This window comes from Aquarana catesbeiana, linkage group LG11 (genome assembly GCF_042186555.1).
Source record: "Aquarana catesbeiana isolate 2022-GZ linkage group LG11, ASM4218655v1, whole genome shotgun sequence".
Taxonomy (NCBI): Eukaryota; Metazoa; Chordata; class Amphibia; order Anura; family Ranidae; genus Aquarana; species Aquarana catesbeiana.
Genome location: NC_133334.1, coordinates 234,970,945 through 234,993,730, shown reverse-complemented (window position 1 = coordinate 234,993,730; position 22,786 = coordinate 234,970,945). Strand labels below are relative to the sequence as shown.

Genomic DNA, 22,786 nt, shown 5'->3' with positions numbered 1-22,786 from the left:
GTCACCAACCTCAACCAGGGAAGGTTGGTGACTCCATGCTGATAACTCTAATGCCACGTACACACGAGCGGAATGTCAGACAGAAAAAGTCAGACGGGAGCTTTTCATCGTATACTCCGATCGTGTGTATGCCTCATCGGACTTTTTTTTTCAAAAATTCTGACGGACCTAGAAATAGAACATGTTCTAAATATTTCCGACAGAACCAATTCCTATCAGCAAATCCGCTCGTCTGTATGCTGTTCCGACGTACCAAAAATGACGCATGTTCTGAAGCAAGTACGAGATGGAAGCTATTGGCTACTGGCTATTGAACTTCCTTTTTCTAGTCCCATCGTACGTGTTGTATGTCACGGCATTCTTGATGATCGGACTTTGGTGTGATCGTGTGCACACAAGACAGTTTCAGCGGAATTCCGTCGGAACTCCGTCGGAAAAACCTTCAGAGTTTATTCCAACGGGAAAACCAGTCGTGTGTAAGCGGCATAATACTATCCCCTGGTGGAGTGGAATAGAGCAGTCTGGTCCTGCCATCTGTGGAGCCACAGTGGTGATGCTGTATGCCATTTACACAAAGCGCTTATTGCTGTTCTAGTAATAGAGAGCATATCCCTCTGGTGAGTGTGTATTTCTACCATTGGTGAAGTATTGGCACTATGGGTGTTTCCAAGCATTAGGTGAAGGCTTGAAGTGGAGTACTTTTTTCTTTACACGCATAACAATATAAACTGTTCATGGTCACATTTTCGTGGACACTTTATTATTATTTTAGCGCTGTATTTTTGCTATAACACGAGGGAGGTGGCAGAGATCTCCACACACATGCTTTTGGGCTAGTCAACACCCTCAACACAGCACAGTGGGTGGTGAGGACAGGAATTTGTAGAGATGCAGGATTTGGTGTTCTCACAACTTCATTTTTTCCAGGTTGTGTGATTTTCTAAGGCAGGAAGAAGTGACATCACTTCTTCCATTAAGTTAATTTGGCTTGCCTTGGGCTAAGGAGGCAAGAATCAACTTTTGTAAATTGAGGATTAAAGGTAGTGCTCATTACATGCCTTGATCAGATATCATTTCCTGAGGAAGTTGACCTGCAAGAGAGGATGGGAAATTAGAAAGTTTCATAGATGTAAGTAATTGCATAGCTATGTAAAATCCAACGCTGCCTGTGTGACACCACTGCTTGATATTAAGTCAAGTCAAGATATAGAATTGATATTTTTTTTAAACTCTGCGTTGACTGGAGGAAAGGGAACAAGATGATATCCAAAGCAGTCAATCACCCGCCTGATCTAATTTTTATAATTTGAATTAGAAAATTACATTTACAATCTACTTATTTTCTATAGATAATATTTCGAACATACGTATATTTGTAATGCATTATGATATATTTATTTTTACAAAACCAAAGTGACAAGTTTCTTTTGGTCCAGTTCTGGTTCACTTACTACCCTGTTTCCCCGAAAATAAGACCTAGCGCGATTGTCGGCGATGGCTGCAATATAAGCCCTACCCCCCAAATAAGCCCTAGTTAAAGTTCTTATAGGTCTTATTTTCGAGGTTACAGGGTAGGGCTTATTTGGGGGGTAGGGCTTATATTGGAGCCATCACTGACATTCACGCTAGGTCTTATTTTCGGGGAAACAGGGTATGAAGCGTGAAGACCACATTACTGTATACATTATACAATATGTGGTATATAATAAGTGGTTAGAGAGTTCTTTCTGTGTGGTTACCGCGTGGTCCCCAAAAAACCTGCCATGGGGTACCTGCACTGGCAGCAGTATTGTGTCCATACCCTAATAATTGATAATAAATTATATGAACAAAATAAATAATGATAAATATTTTTAATGTGTTTTGTGTCTCATCATTGTACAGGCTGTGGGAAGAATCATGTTGCCGCTGACACATCTGACTGTTACCTATCGTTTCATAAACTGGATTTATACCTCCATGGAAACAAGCAGTAAGATATTTCTAATTATTTTTAGAGCATTTAGCCATAAGGAGGCATCATGCTTCCTCATACCTCCTTGCCACTGATAGATTAGCTCCCAGCTGATCCAGGAACTGTGATACACGCCTAAGAAGTGGCTTGTGCATCACAAAACATTTTTTTTTTTGTGTTATTTAGTGCCTCTCAGTAAAGTAACTAGTGCTTTTAAAACTTCTTATACTACTGCAAGAATTGTGTACACCTTTGAAGGTGAGAAGCTCATCAGAGGTTCCACTGCAGAATTCATGAGTGTTGGTCCGGCTCGTTGCACTCGGCAAATGAGTCATCAAAGTAAATGATTCACTGCACTCTGGGCTATGGCAACTTTTCTTGTTTATTAAATAGCAACAGGGATCAACCCTGACGTGTTTTGTGCTGAAAAGCACTTTTTTAAAAGTAAAAAAGGGTTTTTTAGTGAAAATCATTTTAGAAGTGACCCCTTCTGCTATTCAATAAACAAGAAAGCTTGTCACAGACAGAGACTACCCTCCTTTAGGTGCCTCGGGTATGATTACCATCAGGGAATTTTCTAAAACACCTTTTAAAACATGCCAATAGCATACAGGCCACAATGGCCATGTAAAAAAGGCCTAAGAAACGAGAGTGAAGAACCCCAATTTCTTCTTCTTTAGCAATACCAACATACTTTTTTGTATCTTACTATAAAAGGCTCACCTGTCTTTCCTGACCTCCAATTGTCTTCTCTACGCTATATTTGTTCTTGCCAGAGTTCCACTTAAAAGTTTTCCTGCATGAGGCGCTTTCATTAAAACAGACCTCCACTCTCCTTTTAGAGATTGCACAATTCCATTCCCCCCATTTACACATTTGAAAAGCAACTTTTATTGGGTAGCAAGTCCCTTTTCATCCCACTGTCGGCTGAATATGTGTCATAGGAGTGCAGAACGAAGTACATTCCTATGAACCCCAGGTGAAATAGGGCCAAGAGAGCTTTGGCCATACTGCTTCTTTAAAAAAAAAAAAAGGAAAAAAATGTTTTAAAATTTTATTTTTTTTCTTCCTGTAAAAGCTTATCATTAATAATTTTACTACTATGTTAGTAACTCGTTGTTATATATCTTTATAAAAATACATTTTGTATTATTATTATTTGCCTTTCACAACTATGCTTATTGATTGTTTACTTGAACTTCCAAATAAAACTTTTGTAAAAAAAAAAGAAAGATAATATGCACAAGGCCACTATACAAAACCTTCAAGCAAATTTACTATGCATAACATACTGTATACAGTGCCTTGAAAAAATATTCATACCCCTACAGAGTCCTTTCATTGTTAAATTCTGATGCTAAGATTCTGGCAAGGGTCTTGGCATCTAGATTAAATAAAGTCATACACAAGTTGATACATTTGGATCAATCAGGCTTCATACCAGAAAGATCCTCAACAACACATTTGAGAAGATTATTCTCAATTTACAGATAACATCAGACAATGTGGGAAAAAGAGCTATTCTCTCCCTAGACGCAACCAAAGCCTGTGAGACACAGCCATTTGACCGCGTTGAGTGGACATATTTATGGGAGATTCTAGAGAAGTTTGGGTTGGGTAGAGGTCTCGTCAAGTGGATTAATGTATTCAGCTCTACGAGCATGTATACAGATAAATGGCTCATTATCAGAATATTTTTCTCTGTCCAGGGGTACTAGGCAGGGGTGCCTACTATCACCGATGCTATTCGCATTGGCTATAGAACCACTGGCAATAGCTATTAGACAAACATCCACTGTCAGGGGATTTGAGAGAGGAGGAAGAACGGACAAAATTTCCTTGTATGCCGATGATTTCTGGTAGATACAGATCAATCCCTGACATCTGCGATAAAACTGATTAAGACCTTTGGCAGTTTCTCTGGGTTTGTTATAAATTGGGAAAAATCAGTGCTATTGCCAGTTGATGATTTAACACCAGCTTTAGCCCAGATAGATCATAAAATACAGGTTGTTACATCCTTTAAATACCTGGGAATACAGATTTCCTCTAACATAAGGGAATATAAAAATTATAACTTGGTCCCTGTATTGGATATATTTAAGGTGAAGAGTAGAGTATGGACTAAATTAACATTATTGGTGGTAGGGCGTGTAAATTTAATTAAGATGTTTTGAGCCCCACAGTTACTTTATGTTCTATATAACACACCGATCTGGATACCACTTAAATGGTTTAAAAAAATAGATTCCCTGTTTCGAACCTTGTTATGGAAAGGGCAAAATGCTAGAATTAAGCTAACCACACTACAACTCCCTGAAGATAAGGGGTGTTTAGCCGTTCCAAATGCTAAAATGGACTTTTTAGCAGCACAACGCCAACAGGTTGCAGTATAGGGAGTGATCGACTAGACGGATCCTATCCAATCGATACTTCTGAGTAGATCTTCACAATTTCATTTGATAGCTCAATTAGAATCAGGTAATTTTTCTTATGCATCACAGGGCTCTACCCTGGGACTCTTGCATAGAGTATGGCAGGAAATGTGACGTATTATGCAATATAGTAATATTTCAGTCTATTCTCCACTATGGGGAAATAAAAACTATGAGGAAGTGGGCAGACTAAAGGGTTTGGAATATGGAGAGAAAAGGGGATAAAATATATTGCACAGCTTTATACAGATAATATACTAAAAACATTTCAAGATTTGCAGAAAAAATACTTAATGCCCTCCCACACCTTTTATCAATTTCTACAACTGCGCCGTGTGCTACAGTTAGCGAGTCAGTTTAAGGTTAACAAAGTTAAGATATAAAATATGCCACTTATGGATTTTCTTGTAAAGATAAAGGTTAAGAGGGGTCTTATTTCCACTCTGTATGGCCGTTTGACTGAGCAATCACAGAAGGTAAACGGCTGTTTAGCCAGAAGGGGATGAGAAAAAGACCTTGGAAAAATTAAAGATGAAACATGGCAGTGTATATTGGAACATGTACAGTCCTTATCCATCTCTCCACAGCAATGCTTAACCCAATTATATATAATATATAGAGCTTATAGGACACCAGCTAAATTATACCAATAGGGGAGGCGGGATACGTCGGAATGCCCGAGATCTTAAAGAGCATCTGCTGACCTAATCTATATGCTATGGAAATACCCTAAACTGTTCAGGTAATGGCAAAATGTGGTAGAGACTATTAGCCGCTTCAGCCCCGGACCATTTGGCTGGCCAAAGACCAGAGCACTTTTTTTTTTTAATTGACAATTGCGCGGTCGTGCGACGTTGCTCCCAAACAAAATTGACGTCTTTTTTTTTCCCACAAATAGAACTTTCTTTTGGTGGTATTTGATCACCTCTGCGGTTTTTATTTTTTGTGCTATAAACAAAAAAAGCAACAATGTTGAAAAAAATTATTTTTTACTTTTTGCTATAATAAATATCCCGAAAAAATATATAAAAAAACATTTTTTTTACCTCAGTTTAGGCCGATATGTATTCTTCTACATATTTTTGGTAAAAAAAAAATCGCAATAAGCATATATTGATTGGTTTGCGCAAAAGTTATAGCGTCTACAAAATAGGGGATAGTTTAATTTTTTTTTACTAGTAATGGCGGCAACCAGCAATTTTTATCGTGACAATATGGCGGACATGTCAGACAATTTTAACACATTTTTGGGACCATTGGTATTAATACAGCGATCAGTGCGATTAAAAATTAATTGATTACTGTAAAAATGTCACTGGCAGTGAAGGGGTTAATGTGTGTCCTAGTTTGTGTTCTAACTGAAGGGGGGATGGGGACTGTGAAGGGAAGCTAACAGATCGCTGTTCATACTCTGTATGAACAGACGATCTGTCAGTTTTCCCCTCAGAGAACTGGAAACTGTGTGTTTACACACACAGTTCCAGGTTCTCCATGTGCCCCGAGCGATCGCGGGAGCCCGGCAGTGATCCAGACCGCTGGACACTTGCATCGGAGTGGGGGGTGCGCGCGCCCCCTAGTGGCCACAGGGCAAAGTGACGTTACATAACGTTGTTTCACCCAGCCGTGCCATTCTGCCGCAGTACAACTGCGGCAGCTGGTCAGCATTTGGTTAATCAGGCGTATCAAACACAGGTACAGGTAGATCCAAGAATATGCTTATTGGGCCAATTAGATAAAGAATTATACACTCCAGTAACTAGGATTCCCATTATTAGGATGCTATTTATAGCACGAAAACTGATAGCAATAAAATGGATATCCTCCAAAACTCTGACATATGAGGAATGGCGGATACAGGTAAATGATGCATTGTAAAGGAATGGCAGGTGTATAAGAACAGGGGTTTAGCAAATAAATTTAATGAAATGTGGGAACCATGGCTGATGCTACCAGGGCTGACACCATTTATTTTGGGATCAGATGGAAATATAAAGGTCAATAGACAATTCACTAGCTATAGGTTAGTTAAGGAATGATAGCTAAAATAGGAAGAATGGAGAATGGGGAGGGGTATGCTAGTAACTGATTTAGTTTGGCCCAAGGGAGGGAGAAGGGAAAAGGAAAGAGAACGAGAAATGTATTTAATATTTAATTTTTTTTTTTTGTAATATGTTATTGTTGTATGTATTTTGTATTTTTATGTGTGTTTCACAATGAGATTGTGATGGAGGAAAAATGTTAATAAAAAGAGATGGAAAAAAAAAGGTTCTCTAACAGACCTCTGAGGGCTTCACAGAGATGAAATTACACATAGGTGGACTCTATTTACTAATTAGGTGACTTCTGAAGGCAAATGGCTCCACTAGATTTTAGTTAGGGGTATCAGAGTAAAGGGGGCTGAATACAAATGCACGCCACACTTTTCAGATATTTATTTGTAAAAAAATTGGAAAACCATTTATCATTTTCCTTCCACTTCACAATTATGTGCCACTTTGTGTTGGTCTATCACATAAAATCCCAATAACATACATTTATGTTTTTGGTTGTAACATGACAAAATGTGGAAAATGTCAAGGGGTACGAATACTTTTTCAAGGCACTGTATATAGTAAATATTAATCTGATTCCACACAATAAAAAATAGTAACCTTTTGACAATACGTAACGCTTGTTTTATTTCCTACAGACCTGGTTGGCTGAAGCAGCTTTTTACGGACTTTATTTCATTCACCCTAAAACTTGTTCTTAAAAGTCAGGTGAGATCAAGTTCTCCAGTGTTTTCTAAGTGGGAACATAATATGGAGGTGGTTAAAGCATTGCAAAAAAAAAGCAGAGATTACATACAAAGTTCTATAACCCATGACAGTCAATCCAATCAGTTTTTAGTTTGAACAATGTTATCACGGATTATTGCTTTTTGCTTTTAGTTATTTTATTAACCTCTTCCAATCCCGCTCTGGCATCCCTTTACATGGGTCTTTATGCCTGGGGGATGGGACAGAATTCCCAATCACATGACCACTGTGATAGGCGATCACAGTGGTCACATGATCAGAGCCTGTCCCCCAGTTTTCGATCATGACTAGAGACTGAGAACTGTCTATGACAACTAAGTCACTGTTCTGGGAACACGCAGTGAGTGTCTCATCACAAAAACCTTGTTCATTTATGGACGCATATGTGTGATGTGTGTCCACTCTTCTTGGCGCTGCACATATGTGTTACATGGGTGGCAAGAGGTTAAGGAAGAATTATCACTTTTTTACAGTATTCAGTTCCTGATGGTACAAAGTGCATGTAGTACGTAGTACTTTGTCCGATCTCCCTAGGTGCCCTGTAACGCTAGTTGTGATGTTGCATAGGGTGCACCCCCCCATTGCATACGGCCGCCCAACAAGGAGACACTTCCTAGCAGTGGAAGCCCGTAATGCAGGACGCAGGGCCCCGCTCCCCTATCCATGTGTCCGGCCCCCTAATCTACATGCTGGACGCATGGATTCCATTGGTTTTCTTTATTTTTGGAAGCACGTGATTAGAGCCAGAGACTCTAATAGGCTTCAAAAAAGGGTTGATTTGGGGCGCAGAGCCTGTGGGTGACCCGACTGACCCACGGGAGGGGGGGGCGGGGGTGGTGGTGGTGTTGCAGGTAACCTGACCGACCGTGGAAGGGGGGTTGTTCTCTGTTGGTGCATTGTTTGCCGCCCCGCCCCCCAAAAAAAAACCACCAGCCACCACTGCTTCCTAGCAAGTGTCTGTCTCTGGCTCCCAGCAGTTGGCTGAAGCAGGCACCACCACAAGGGATGCAGTAAAAGGTCAAGCTGACAAAGATGATAAAGGGGGACACCTTTTAGCAGGGCCGCTGATAAACCAGTACAACTGGCCCTGTTGTACCGGGCCCGGCATTCTCAGTTCAGCAGGGGGTGGGGGGCCCCAGCAGCCACACAGTCAGCGCAGAAAAAAAAAAACAGCCTTTCTAAATTACACCCCCGCTCAGCCGCTCCTACTTGCTTTGGGGGGTGTATTATTGCTATTTTCCAGGCCCCTCCTTTCTGATGATGTGCTGGTGGAAGTGGAGGGAGTTTTTTCTCCCGGCCGCCGGCCTGCAACTGCGGCTGCCCATTTCCTTCACTGGCGGAGCGACCTTCCTCCGCTCAGCTCCCCACTCAATAGTCGGCCCGAGAGAGAGGGACAGCGAGAGGCTGTGAGGTGGGCGGCGGCAGCAGGCAGCTGACAGGGTCCAAAAGCAGAGGGGAAGCTGGAATTTATGGCTGCTGCAGCACAGGGTTCTTGGAGGTGGGTGAATATAGATATGCCTGTGTAATAGACATGTGCACCGTCAATAAATTTGTTTTGTTTCGTTCCGTTCCGTTTCGTATTAGAATTAATTCGTAATTCGTGTCCAAAATTCAATTTGGATTCGTACGAAATACGAGTTTTTGTTAGGTTCGTTAACTTTTCATAACAATTACGAATGTTCGTTATGATGAATTTATCATTATGAGGGGCTCCCACCATCCCTGTGCTGTGCTGACTTCCTGGGTTTTTTAACTTCATCATAACGAATAATCGTAATTAACAAACATTCTCGTTTCCGTTGTAACGGAATTTGGATCCAAAATTCATAAATGAAATTTTGTATTTCGTACGAAATTCGGAAGCATAGCAATTCGTATTTTGGATCCTCCCGAATGTACAAATTTAAATTCGTACGAATTTTCGATTCGTACGAAACTAATCGCACATGTCTACTGTGTAAATGTTTTTTAAAGTGCTGCCAAAATAATCCCAACTATATTAACATGATTATTCATACATAATCAAAATGATAAATATCATATCCATAAGAGCCCTTTCACACTGGGGCGGGGGCGGCGTCAGCAGTAAAACGGCGCTATAATTAGCGGCGTTTTACCGTCGGTATGCGGCCGCTAGCGGGCGGTTTTACCCCCCGCTAGTGGCCGAGAAAGGGTTAAATACCACCGCAAAGCGCCTCTGCAGAGGCGCTTTGCCAGCGGTATAGCCGCGCCGTCCCATTGATTTCAATGGGCAGGAGCGGTGAAGGTGCGGTATACACTCCGCTCCTTCACCACTCCGAAGATGCTGCTGGCAGGACTTTTTTTACCGTCCTGCCAGCGCATCGCTCCAGTCTGAAAGCCCTCGGGGCTTTCACACTGGAATGAAAGCAGCGGCACTTTCGAGTCAGTTTGCAGGCGCTATTATTAGCGCAATAGCGCCTGCAAACCGCCCCAGTGTGAAAGGGCTCTAATCACATACATGCTCGTCATCCAGCCTGTTCCTGCGCTTTTTTTTTAAGGCAGGTTCTGGGGAGGGGCCAGGGATGGGGTTGGGGGTGGGGCTGAAAGAAGCCCTATCAGATAGGCTGTACAGGGCCCCATGATTCCTATCAGCGGCCCTGCCTTTTAGCACAATGCCTGTAGGCAGAAGACATACCACCACCACCACATCTCTTACTACACAAACCTTATAGGATCCATATACAAAAGAAACCATCAGTTGAACCCACTAATATTTTCTGTAATAGATTATTTCCCATGATCTTCAGTTCCATCTATTGGCCAAAATATGTTACATTTTCTCATTGAGCTATTTCAGGGAACAGTACCGCATGTTGGCCACAAGATGGAGCTGATAGTCATAGAAATGGAGAGATAACATAGTGCTTTCCAAAAGGTATTTTTATTGAAATAAAATTAAAATCACTCACATATATAAGTGCATTCCATTTGTGCCCACCCAGTATGACATATCAGTGTTAAGTGACCCTGAGCTGGGATGCTGCTGTCTAGCTGTCGTAAAATATTACACCTGTGTTTATAATTGAGGTCAGTGATCTCATTGTGATACACTATATTACTAAAAGTATTGTGACACCTGCCTTTACATGAACATGAACTTTAATGTCATCCCAGTCTTAGTCCGTAGGGTTCAATATTGAGTTGGCCCACCCTTTGCTTCTATAACAGCTTCAACTCTTCTGGGAAGGCTGTCCACAAGGTTTAGGAGTGTGTCTATGGGAATGTTTGACCATTCTTCCAGAAGTGCTTTTGTGAGGTCAGGCACTGATGTTGGACGAGAAGGCCTGGCTCACAGTCTCCGCTCTCATTCATCCCACAGGTGCTCTATCGAGTTGAGGTCAGGACTCTCTGCCGGCCACTCAAGTTCCTCCACCCCAAACTCACTCATCCATGTCTTTATGGACCTTTTTTGTGTAGTGGTCCAAATAATTTGGTGGAGGGGGGATTATGGTGTTGGGTTGTGTTTCAGGCGTTGGGCTTGGTCTTTAGTTCCATTGAAGGGAACGCTTAGCCTAGGTTCACACCTATGCCTTTTTTAGTGCGTTTTGTAGTTTGCAGAAACGCGTTAAAGTCCATTTATCATGGTTTCCTATGGTACAAGTTCACATCAATGCATTTTGTGGCTGGTGCGTTTTTGTAAAGGATCGAGGACTTTTTTCCCGCATTTTGCGGGTAATAGAATTCAATGGAATCACACCAAAGATGCAATCGTTGTGTTTGTGATGCGATTTTTGATGTGTTTTGCATATTGTGGTTTTTATTTTAACACTGTATATAGCTGGTTGCTAAGCAGGGGACCGGGAAGCCGCCCACCTCGTCCTTAACAACCAATGCGTCATCAGCTGTCAGCTGAATGTAAAAAAAAAATGCCGGCAAAAAAAATCATGAAAAAAAACAGCATGGGGTCCCCCGCAGGTCCATACCAAGTCCTTCGAGCCTAGTATCTAGCATGGATTCGGAGGCGACCCCCACGCCAATTTTTTTTCTTTAAATGGCGTAGGATCCTCCCCAAAATCCATACCAAACCCTTATCCGAGCATGCAGCCCAGCAGGTCAGGAAAGGGAGGGGACGAACAAGCGCCACCCCCCCCACCCCCCGAACCATACAAGGCCACATGGGGATGGGTGCTTTGGGGAGGGGGGGGCTCTGCTTGACCTCAACCTGATAGAGGATCACCTTTGGGATGATTTAGAGTGGAGACTGTGAGCCAGGCCTTCTCGTCCAACATCAGTGCCTGACCTCACAAATGCGCTTCTGGAAGAATGGTCAAACATTCCCATAGACACACTCCTCAACCTTGTGGACAGCCTTCCCAGAAGAGTTGAAGCTGACATAGCTACAAAGGGTTGGCCAACTCAATATTGAACCCTACGGACTAAGACTGGGGCGCCATTAAAGTTCATGTGTGTGTAAAGGCAGGTGTTCCAATACTTTTGGTAATATAGTGTATGTGTGTATTGTACAGTAATCTGGTAACTGGAGACGTTGTACAACCTATACATAATAACCTCTATATTATCCTTTGCTCTTTTCAGATTTGTAAAGAAATTAATTATGTGGCCAATATACTGGCTGACTTTATTCAGGACAGAGCAGGTAAGGTATACTGAATAGAAATTGGCGTTCCAATTGTAGATCAATTCACTAATAGCTCAAAAGAGTATGCCATCCAGGGCCGATCCTAGGGTCACAGACGCCTGGGTGCAGAAATATTTCTGGCGCCCCTACATGGGAGTGGTCATCTTACCAACTCCTCCCCTTTACAAATGATTCTATGGCAATGACTCAAACACAGAGCTGCTCCCCTAAGAAGTCTTTGTTACCCTGGGATCCTCCCATGATCTCTTAACAATAAAGAAAATACAGGAAGAGAGTACACTAATGAGATCTGGAGGGGAGTCTCTCTGATGCACACAGAGAGGGCTTCTGTTAGAAAGAGCCCCCAGACATAATACAGGATACGGTCAAAGACTGCAGACATGATACAAGAGACAGTCAGAGACTGCAATCATAGTACAGGAGATGGTCAGAGACTGCAGACATAGTACAGGAGATGGTCAGAGACTGCAGACATGGTACAGGAGATGATCAGAGACTGCAGACATAGTACAGGAGATGATCAGAGACTGCAGACATAGTACAGGAGATGGTCAGAGACTGCAGACATAATACAGGAGATGGTCAAAGACTGCAGACATAATACAGCAGATGGTCAGAGACTGCAGACCTAATACAGGATATGGTCAGAGACTGCAGACATGGTACAGGAGATGATCAGAGACTGCAGACATGGTACAGGAAATGGTCAGAGACTGCAGACATGGTACAGGAGATGGTCAGAGACTGCAGACATGGTACAGGAGATGATCAGAGACTGCAGACATGGTACAGGAAATGGTCAGAGACTGCAGACATGGTACAGGAGATGGTCAGAGACTGCAGACATGGTACAGGAGATGATCAGAGACTACAGACATAGTATAGGAGATGGTCAGAGACTGCAGACATAATACAGGAGATGGTCAGAGACTGCAGACATAATACAGGAGATGGTCAGAGACTGCAGACAAGATAGAAAGATGGTCAGAGACTGTAGACATGATACAAGAGACAGTCAGAGACTGCAGACATGGTACAGAAGCTGGTCAGAGACTGCAGTTCCTATGGACGTTGGTAGATAATGGCCGATCGGCCCTCTCACCTGACCCAGCGATACAGCAAAGTTTCCTCTGATCAGGAGTCAGCTCACTCTGAATTGCCCGTGGCGACTCCGTTGGGTAGCACCCAGATCTGTATTCTGGCAATGACTCCATTCCTTTCTCCACCAGGGATGGCGCTAGGCTGTGTGTCTTTCCCCCTGGGGGCACAGGGCAGTGGGGTTCTCTCTCTGATGGTGTTCCCTCAGCACTGCCCTCTCCCTCTGGAGTCCTGGGTGTACTTCCCTGAAAGCTTTCCCAGGCTCCTGTCTCTCTCTCTCTCCCATTTAGCTGAGCATGCTGTGTGGGCTGCAGTTTCCGTGTTACAGTGGGGCTGCCAGTCCTCGGGACTACATGTCCCACAATCCTCTTCTATGCTCCTTTTTCTATTCTATTTTTTCCCTGGTTGATATGAAGGCGGGGGAAGAAACATAGTGGGAGGCTGTGCTGGCCAGCGCCGCTCACTAGTATAGCAGTGCACGTGCGGAGGAGAGGGAGAGGGAGGGGAAGGGGTGAAAGAAGAGCCCGCAGCTGCAGTGACGTCACTAGGGTTGGTGTCACCAGGTGTGGTATAACATGGTGTCACCCCCCCTACCACCAACTTTAGTCGCCCCTCAGTACAGACCCCCCTCCACTAAGTATAGACCCCCCTTCGTCAGTGCAGACCCCCCACTAAGTATAAACCTCTCCCTCAGTAGAGACCCCCCCTTCATCAGTATAGACCCCCCCAGGACAAACCATCCCCCCTCCATTAGTACAGACCCCCACCAGGACAAACCCCCCTCCATTAGTAAAGATCCCCCCCAGGACAAACCCCCCTCCATTAGTACAGACTCCCCCAGGACAAACCCCCCCTTCATTAGTACAGACCGCCCAGGATAACCCCCCTCCATTAGTACAGACCCCCCCAAGACAAACCCCCCTCCGTTAGTACAGACCCCAAGGACAAACCCCCCCTCTATTAGGACAAACCCCCTTCATTAGTACAGACCCCCCCCAGGAGAACCCCCCCTCCACTAGTACAGACCCCCAGGACAAATCCCCCCTTCATTAGTACAGACCCCCCAGGACAACCCCCCCTCCATTAGTGCAGACCCCCCACCAGGACAAACCCCCTCCATTAGTACAGACCCCCCCCAGGACAAACCCCCCTCCATTAGTACAGACCCCCCCAGGACAAATCCCCCCTCCATTAGTACAGACCACCCCCCAGGAGAAACTCCCCTCCATTAGTACAGACCCCCCAGGACAAACCCCCATTCATTAGTACAGACCCCCCCAAGGACAACCCCCCCTTCATTAGTACAGACCCCCCCAGGACAACCCCCCTCCATTAGTACAGATCCCCCAGGACAAATCTCCTCCATTAGTACAGACCCCCCAGGACAACCCCCCTCCATTAGTACAGACCCTCCAGGACAAACCCCCCTCCATTAACCCCCCAGGACAAACCCCCTCCATCAGTACAGACCCCCCCAGGACAAACCCCCTCCATTAGTACAGACCCCCCCAGGACAACCCCCCCATTAGTACAGACCCCCCCAGGACAACCCCCCATTAGTACAGACCCCCCCAGGACAAACCCCCTCCATTAGTACAGACCCCCCCAGGACAAATCTCCCCTTCATTAGTACAGACCCCCCAGGACAACCCCCCATTAGTACAGACCCCCCAGGACAAACCCCCTCCATTAGTACAGACCCCCCCCCAGGACAACCCCCCTCCATTAGTACAGACCCCCCAGGACAACCCCCCCATTAGTACAGACCCCCCCAGGACAACCCCCCCATTAGTACAGACCCCCCAGGACAACCCCCCATTAGTACAGACCCCCCCAGGACAACCCCCCTCCATTAGTACAGACCCCCCAGGACAACCCCCCCATTAGTACAGACCCCCCAGGACAACCCCCCCATTAATACAGACCCCCCAGGACAAACCCCCCTCGATTAATACAGACCGCCCCAGGGACAAACCTCCCTCTATTAGTAGAGACCCATTAACACCTGGGCGGCAGCTAGAGAGAACAGTGTGCAGCAGCGCTGCCCGTGTGAAGAGCAGATCTAGACAGGCTTGGGCGGCAGTGAGAGACAGAGGAGGAGAACCTGTGTCAGGCTGCAGGCATGGACCGCCCTCCCCCCCAGCAAAGTCACTGCGCGGCTGGTCTCTCTCCACACAGAGACCAGCCGCTCTGATCTCTGAGGGCTGCTCTCCTTCTCTTACAGGAGGAGGAGGAGGGAGGGGGGACGGCTGTAGCAGCGAAAAAACACAGCGGCCGCTCCGCGGCGGTGACCTGCGGAGAGAGCCACCTCTGGACATGGAGATGAGGAGGAGGAGGGAGGGGAGCACTCTGGCGCTTCAGCGCCCCCACCTCTCTGGCGTCCGGGTGCACTGCACCCTGAGCACCCGCCTGGAATCGGCCCTGATGCCATCTATTTTAAGAAACTTAATCAGTTCAAACTGGTGGCTCACAGTAATGTAAATCTATCTGCCTTATTAAAAAAAAAAGAAGTATGGAGCAAATAGCCAATTGGCACAGTGCTGCAGTCCATAGCAACATCAGAAATTAATTTAGTCAGATCAGTGAAAACTATAGTATCTCACAAAAGTGAGTACACCCCTCACTTTTTTGTAAATATAAAATAAATCCAACACACAGCCATTAATTTCTAAACCGCTGGCAACAAAAGTGAGTGCACCCCTAAGTGAAAAGTGCCCAAAGTGTCAATATTTTGTGTGGCCGCCATTATTTTCCAGCACTGCCTTAACCCTCTTGGTCATGGAGTTCACCAGAGCATCACAGGTTGCCACTGGAGTTCTCTTCCACTCCTCCATGACGACATCACAGAGCTGGTGGATGTTAGAGACCTTGCGCTCCTCCACCTTCCGCTTGAGGATGCCCCACAGGTGCTCAATAGGGTTTAGGTCTGGAGACATGCTTGGCCAGTCCATCACCTTTACCCTCAGCTTCTTTAGCAAGGCAGCGGTCATCTTGGAGGTGTGTTTGGGGTCGTTATCATGTTGGAATACTGCCCTGCGGCCCAGTCTCTGAAGTGAGGGGATCATGCTCTGCTTCAGTATATCACAGTACATGTTGGCATTCATGGTTACCTCAATGAACTGTAGCTCCCCAGTGCCGGCAGCACTCATGCAGCCCCAGACCATGACACTCCCACCACCATGCTTGACTGTAGGCAAGACACACTTGTCTTTGTACTCCTCACCTGGTTGCCTTTACACACGCTTGACACCATCTGAACCAAATAAGTTTATCTTGGTCTCATCAGACCACAGGACATGGTTCTAGTAATCCAGGTCCTCAGTCTGCTTGTCTAAATCAAACTGTTTGCAGGCTTTCTTGTGCATCATCTTTAGAAGAGGCTTCCTTCTGGGATGACAGCCATGCAGACCATATTGATGCAGTGTGCAGCATATGGTCTCAGGGCTGACAGGCTGACCCCCCACCCCTTCAACCTCTGCAGCAATGCTGGCAGCACTCATACATCTATTTCCCAAAGACAACCTCTGGATATGACGCTGAGCACGTGTACTCAACTTCTGTGGTCGACCATGGCAAGGCCTGTTCTGAGTGGAACCTGTCCTGTTAAACTGCTGTATGGTCTTGGCCACTGTGCTGCAGCTCAATTTCAGGGTCTTGGCAATCTTCTTATAGCCTAGACCATCTTTCTGTAGAGCAACATTTCTTTTTTTCAGATCCTCAGAAAGTTCTTTGGCATGAGGTGCCATGTTGAACTCCAGTGACCAGTATGAGAGAGTGAGAGCGATAACACCAAATTTAACACACCTGCTCCCCATTCACACCTGAGACCTTGTAACACTAATGAGTCGCATGACACCGGGGAGGGAAAATGGCTAATTGGACCCAATTTGGACATTTTCACTTAGGGGTGTACTCACTTTTGTTGCCAGTGGTTTAGACATTAATGGCTGTGTGTTGAGATATTTTGAGGAGACAGCAAATTTACACTGTTATACAAGCTGTACACTCACTACTTTACATTGTAGCAAAGTGTCATTTCTTCAGTGTTATCACATGAAAAAATATAATAAAATATTTACAAAAATGTGAATATTTCGATTTGTTGTCAAGGATACTGCATTCAGCTTTTTGTTCGATACAAAGTTTTATTAAATGTGCCCAAAACGTTACAGGATTTATGAAATATAAAAAAGATACATTTTCTTTTATATTTTGGGCTTTCCGCTTTTGTCAAGTTATAACCTTTAAAATCTTATTGCAGAAGACTTTTTGAGCGTTGGAGATATTCGAGTAAATATTGATATAACATCCTTTCCAGTCATAAAAGATAACTACATGGAGTCTCATCATAAGGTTAGTGCTAGAGATCTACCTGCAAAATTGGCTAACACACAGGGCTTGATTTACTACTGGAGAGTGCAAAATCTGGTGCAGCTGTGCATGGCAGCCAATCAGATTCTAGCTTCAGCGTGTTCACCCTTGACAAAAAAATAAAAGGAAGCTGGATTGGTGAGAGCTGCATCAGATTTTGCACTCTCTGGTTTTATTAAATCAACCCCACAGTTTTTTTTATGCAGGAACTCTGTTGTATTTTTAGTTAATCTTTAAATATGTAGCACTACCCCCATAGGGGTTGCAGATGACTGGGTTCCCCACAGCCAGGCAAATAGCGTTTTCAGCTTTCATCCAGACACAAGGAACAGTCCCTGAGCTTGGTTTTTATGTTTTATTAGGATGGGGAATAGGAATGCCCAACTTGGTAGTAACGAAAACCAGGGACAACTTCCTCCCTATGTACAGCCTCAGATTTTTTTTTCATTCCCGGATACTGACAGTCTTTAAGTGAAAAGATGCAAAAGCCCCTTAAGGACTAGGAACTCTAAGTCCTTTTAGAAAGTAACACAAAATGTTGTGAACTGCATCCTGGATTACAGTACCTCCAGCTCCCTTGTAAACACTGGTCCCAGCTCTACCACTGCAGAAAATGGCAGCCCACCTTGCTGCTTCTTCATCAGCCCACCTGGCTGCTTCTTCACCAGCCCACCTGAGTGCCTTTTCACCAGTCTACCCAACTGCTCCAGAGCTCTCCCAGGGCAAGGTTAAGAAAGATTTAAGCACACCGCTATCTTCCAGAGAGATCTGCTACATGTGACAGTCTTCCCCCTTGTAAGTCCCTGATTGTGACCACTGAGAAGACTCCCTCCAAACTGCTTCTGTTATCAGGATCTTCCCAGGGCAGCCCAAGCCTTGACCCAAGGCAGAGCACCCCCCAGACTAAGGGGTTAGTCTCAAGGGCCACTTACACTCAGCACTCCATCTCCATCTTTCACCCGTCTCCCCTGCCAGCATGACTCATCCATACTTAAAGGGTTCACTCAACCACCCTGCCAGGCCCACCACCCGGGGATTGGCCAAGCCCCCCTGAACATGCTGAACAATCCTCCTAGCCTCCGCCCTCCAGTTTCCAGAAGGTTCTCCAGCCTTCCAGAACCAGGGGGAGGCACTAGAGACTTGCCTGCATGAGTCATCCAGCCCTGACCTGAAGTAAACCCATGACCCAATTAAGGCTCACAGGTTTAAGTATGAGTTAGAGCATACATTTTCCTGCACTCACACTAATAGCACACTAGAGGGCGCTACAAATATATACCGTGTTTCCCCAAATACAAGACCTACTCTGAAAATAAGCCCTACTGTGATTTTCGGGGAGGGCTGCAAAATAAGCCCTACCAGAAAATAAGCCCTAGTTTAAAGTGGTTGTAAAATTCTAGAATGCACTGTATTACAGTATTATATAATGTAAACTTTATATGTTTCTGTAATCTATTTGTGATAAATACCTTTGTTACAGCGCAGTACAGCGCTGAGCTAACCTCCCGCTGCTCTCCTCCTCTTCTCCTGCTGTCAGCAGGGGGGGGGTGTTTGGAGGGGGGAAGAGAGGTCCGGCGGGTCACGGAAGCGCCAAGTGGCACTATAAGGAGGTATTTATCACAAATAGATTACAGAAAAATGCACAGTTTACATGATATAATACTGTAAATATAGTGCATTCTAGGTTTTTACAAGCACTTTTACTCAGTTACACTGGGGATTCCTGACAGGCAGGGAGGGAGAGGGGGAGAGAAGACAGCACATGACAAGACCTACCCCAAAAATAAGCTCTACTGGGCCATTGGTTGCCAAAATTAATATAAGACCCGGGCTTATATTTGGGGAAACACGATACTTAAATTTGATCGGCCTATAGTCAAAAAAAAAGAAAAAATGGCACTGACGTGTGCTACATTTTTAGTTATGGGTGACATTTTGTGGGCACTCTATCTATGGTGCACAATAATCTCTAACTTGTGGCTCTGTTCCCACCTTGAAATTTGGTTCTCATAGAGCTGTGGGAACCACTGCTATCTGACACTTCCTGGCGAGTAAGATAGTGGGGGTTATTTACTAAAGGCAAATCCACTTTGTACTACAAGTGCAAACTACAAGTGCAAAGTGCACTTGAAATTGCACTGAAAGTGTACTTGGAAGTGCAGTCACTGTAGATCCGAGGGGGACATGCAAAGAAAATAAAAAACAGCATTTTAGCTTGCATATGATTGGATAATAAAATCAGCAGAGCCTCCCCTCATTTCAGATCTACCCCTCAGATTTACAGCGACTGCACTTCCAAGTGCACTTTCAGTGCAATTTCAAGTGCACTTTGCACTTGTAGTTTGCACTTTTAGTGCAAAGTGGATTTCCCTTTCGTAAATAACCCCCAATGTGTCCACTGCTGACCACAGTGGCTTCTCCATTATGTTTTATAGTGATGTAGGAGTCAGTAGGAGAAACAGCAGCGACCAGGGGCACATGTTATCTGAAATCCAGAAGTGTTGGATAGCAGTGGCACCTCGAGTTCTGCAAGAGAGCAAAGTTTCATCACACAGCTTGCTGGAAATGTGAATACTCCTCTTCTTTTACGGGTTACTTTTGGTGTTCGTTCCCTAAGGAAGCAATAAGGTTACTTTCATTGTAACATCTTTTCTCTTCTCTTAATAATGCTGCAGCGGTGCAGCCCCTTCTCTTTTGCGCTACTTACTATAGGTAAGTGACAGGCTGCATGCTGTCTACCTAGGGCACCACGCTGAAATTACTGCATGCCCTGCTCCGAGAAAGCACTGCATCTCTTGGAGAAACAGGCTTTCCCAAAATGGCTGCTGACTGACGTCTGAAATGACAGACAGTTTTGTGTATGATGCAGATTAAAAGGTTTCCCTTAATCAGCATTACCCTATTTATCAACTGCCTTGTTATGGGTAAAAGTTTTCTCTCATTGAGATGCAGCTTCCACTACATGGCTAATGGAGCATGCAACATGCTAATCACCATGGCTGTCAGGCCAACCGGTGTTTACCGCTACCACAGACATGAGATTGTCTCCCAATCTGGGTGAAAGTAGCCAGATGAAGTAATTGTCATATCATGTCTATGAACTGCTTCTGAGTCTGCTCAGAATGGTTGGAAATAATACACTATCCATGTGGCTTACCCTGTAGTTGCTTTCGTCAAGTCTAATACCGCGTACACACGGTCGGACTTTTCGTCTACAAAAGTCCGATGGACGCCGACGGACCAAATCCGGCAGACAATCCGATCGTGTGTGGGCTTTCAGCGGACTTTTCCAGCCGCAAATCTGACGCACTTTAGATTTGAAACATGCTTCAAATCTTTACATTGTAACTCCGCCGGACCCAGAAATCCGCTCGTCTGTATGCTAGTCTGACGGACAAAAACCCACGCTAGGGCAGATATTGGCTACTGGCTATCAACTTCCTTATTTTAGTCCGGTGTACGTCATCACGTATGAATCCATCGGACTTTTGTGTGATCATATGTAGGCAAGTCCATTCGTTAGAAAGTCCGCCAAAAGTCCGTCGAAAGTCCGTCGAAAGTCTGTCGGACAGGCTGTCGGACTTTTGTAGCCGAAAAGTCTGACCGTGTGTACGCGGCATAAGGAAACATATGGCACTGCACAATAAAACTCCATACTTTTATTCACTAAATTCTTCTGTAGTTTCTATGTTAAACATTTTAAAACACATTTAGTATATCTTTAAAACCTGTCTCTTTGTTTTTTTCCCTTAGGGTTTCTTGAATTACAAGAACCATAGTGTTTATTATAACAGCTCCATATATACACCCTCCTTGCTGACAGAAGACAGGATGCTCTACTTCTGGTTTTCAGAGCAGGTCCTGGACTATTTACTGCTGGGCTACTACCTTGATGAACGACTGGTCCTGACATTGACAGGTGCTGAGCTAAAGGTAATACATAGATACAAGTGCACATCCTGCATTCATATGTATCAGGACCTACTGATATGTATTATCTCAGGTTATGAAAAAGATGACTCTGGGCCTACAGCTTAACTCCAGGCAGACATAAAATGCACCAATTATTGCAATTACTGTACAGGTGCATCTAAAAAAATTTGAATATCATAAAAAAAAGTTAACTTATTTCAGTAATTCTATTCAAAAAGTGAAACGCATATATTTTATACAGATGCATTACACACAGAGTGATAGATTTCAAGTATTTCTTTTTTATTATTAGTTTGATGATTACGGCTTATAGCTAGTGAAAACTCAATATTCAGTATCTCAAAAAATTCGAATATTACATAAGACCAATAAAAAAAAAGGATTTTTACTAGAGAAATGTTGGCTTCCTGAAAAGTATGTCCATGTACAGTATAGTATGTACTACCAACATTTGGTTGGGGCTCCTTTTGCATGAATTACTACATTAATGTGGCGTGGCATGGAGGCGATTAGCCTGTGGCACTGCTGAGGTGTTATGGAAGCCCAGGTTGCTTTGATAGCAGCCTTCAGCTCATCTGCATTGTTGGGTCTGGTATCTCTCATCTTCCTCTTGACAATACCCCACAGATTCTCTATGGGGTTTAGGTCAGATGAGTTTACTGGTCAAACAAGCACAGTGATGCCATGATCATTAAACCAAGTATTGGTACTTTTGGCAGTGTGGGCAGGTGCCAAGTCCTGCTGGAAAATGAAATCAGCATCTCCATAAATAATGCTGATCAGCAGAGGGAAGCATGAAGTGCTCTAGAATTTCCTGGTAGAGGTCTGTGCTGACTTTGGACTTGATAAAACACAATGGACCAACACCAGCAGATGACATGGCTCCCCAAATCATCACGGACTGTGGAAAATGTTGCATTTCATTTGGGAATCAAGGTCCCAAAGTCTGGAGGAAGAGTGGAGAGACACAGAATGCAAGTTGCATGAGGTCCAGTGTGAAGTTTCCACAGTCAGTGATGATGTCAAGTACCTGGTGGTAGAGTCTGGTATGCAGAGGGAGGCCTCTCTTACACCTCTGACTCGAGGCCCCTGATAGAGAAAACAGGAGTGCAGAGTCGCACGAGTGCCTGGCAAGGTTGCTGGTAGATGAGCTGGAACAGCTGTCAGACTGGAAACTGGAGCGCAGGCAGGTGCAGGCAGATGAACTGGAAGTGTAGGCACACAAGTCCAGAGCAGGTGGACACTGGAGCAGGGTCAGGTGCAGGCAGGTTCAGCAATGGGCTGGCAGCAAGGTAGCAGAAGGAGCAGGCAGGAACGTGGTCTCAGGTACAGGCAGGTTCGGCAACAGGCTGGCAGCGAGGTAGCAGAAGGAGCAGGCAGGAACGTAGTCAAAACAGGCCGAGGTCAGATGCAGGCAGATAAGCAGGGATAGTCAGGAGCAAGCCGGGTAGGGTCAACTGGAGCAGGATACAGGCAAACGACAATCAGGGGTTTCAGGTAACGCTGTAGACCAGACAGGACCGATCCAAGGAAGTAAGGCAGTTTAAATAGTCTGTTAGCGCCACAAATGCCACTG

General features: G+C 44.6%; 1 protein-coding gene across 1 annotated transcript in view; it reads left to right on the top strand.

The window, feature by feature from the left end:
• Positions 1–22,786, top strand: part of CETP (cholesteryl ester transfer protein) — a 79,862-nt gene that overhangs the window by 27,966 nt on the left and 29,110 nt on the right. Inside the window, exons 5-9 of the mRNA XM_073605528.1 lie at positions 1,885–1,972; positions 7,079–7,148; positions 11,745–11,805; positions 17,168–17,259; positions 21,031–21,210. Of these exons, the coding sequence (XP_073461629.1) occupies positions 1,885–1,972; positions 7,079–7,148; positions 11,745–11,805; positions 17,168–17,259; positions 21,031–21,210 (491 nt within the window). The remainder of the gene's footprint in view (positions 1–1,884; positions 1,973–7,078; positions 7,149–11,744; positions 11,806–17,167; positions 17,260–21,030; positions 21,211–22,786) is intronic.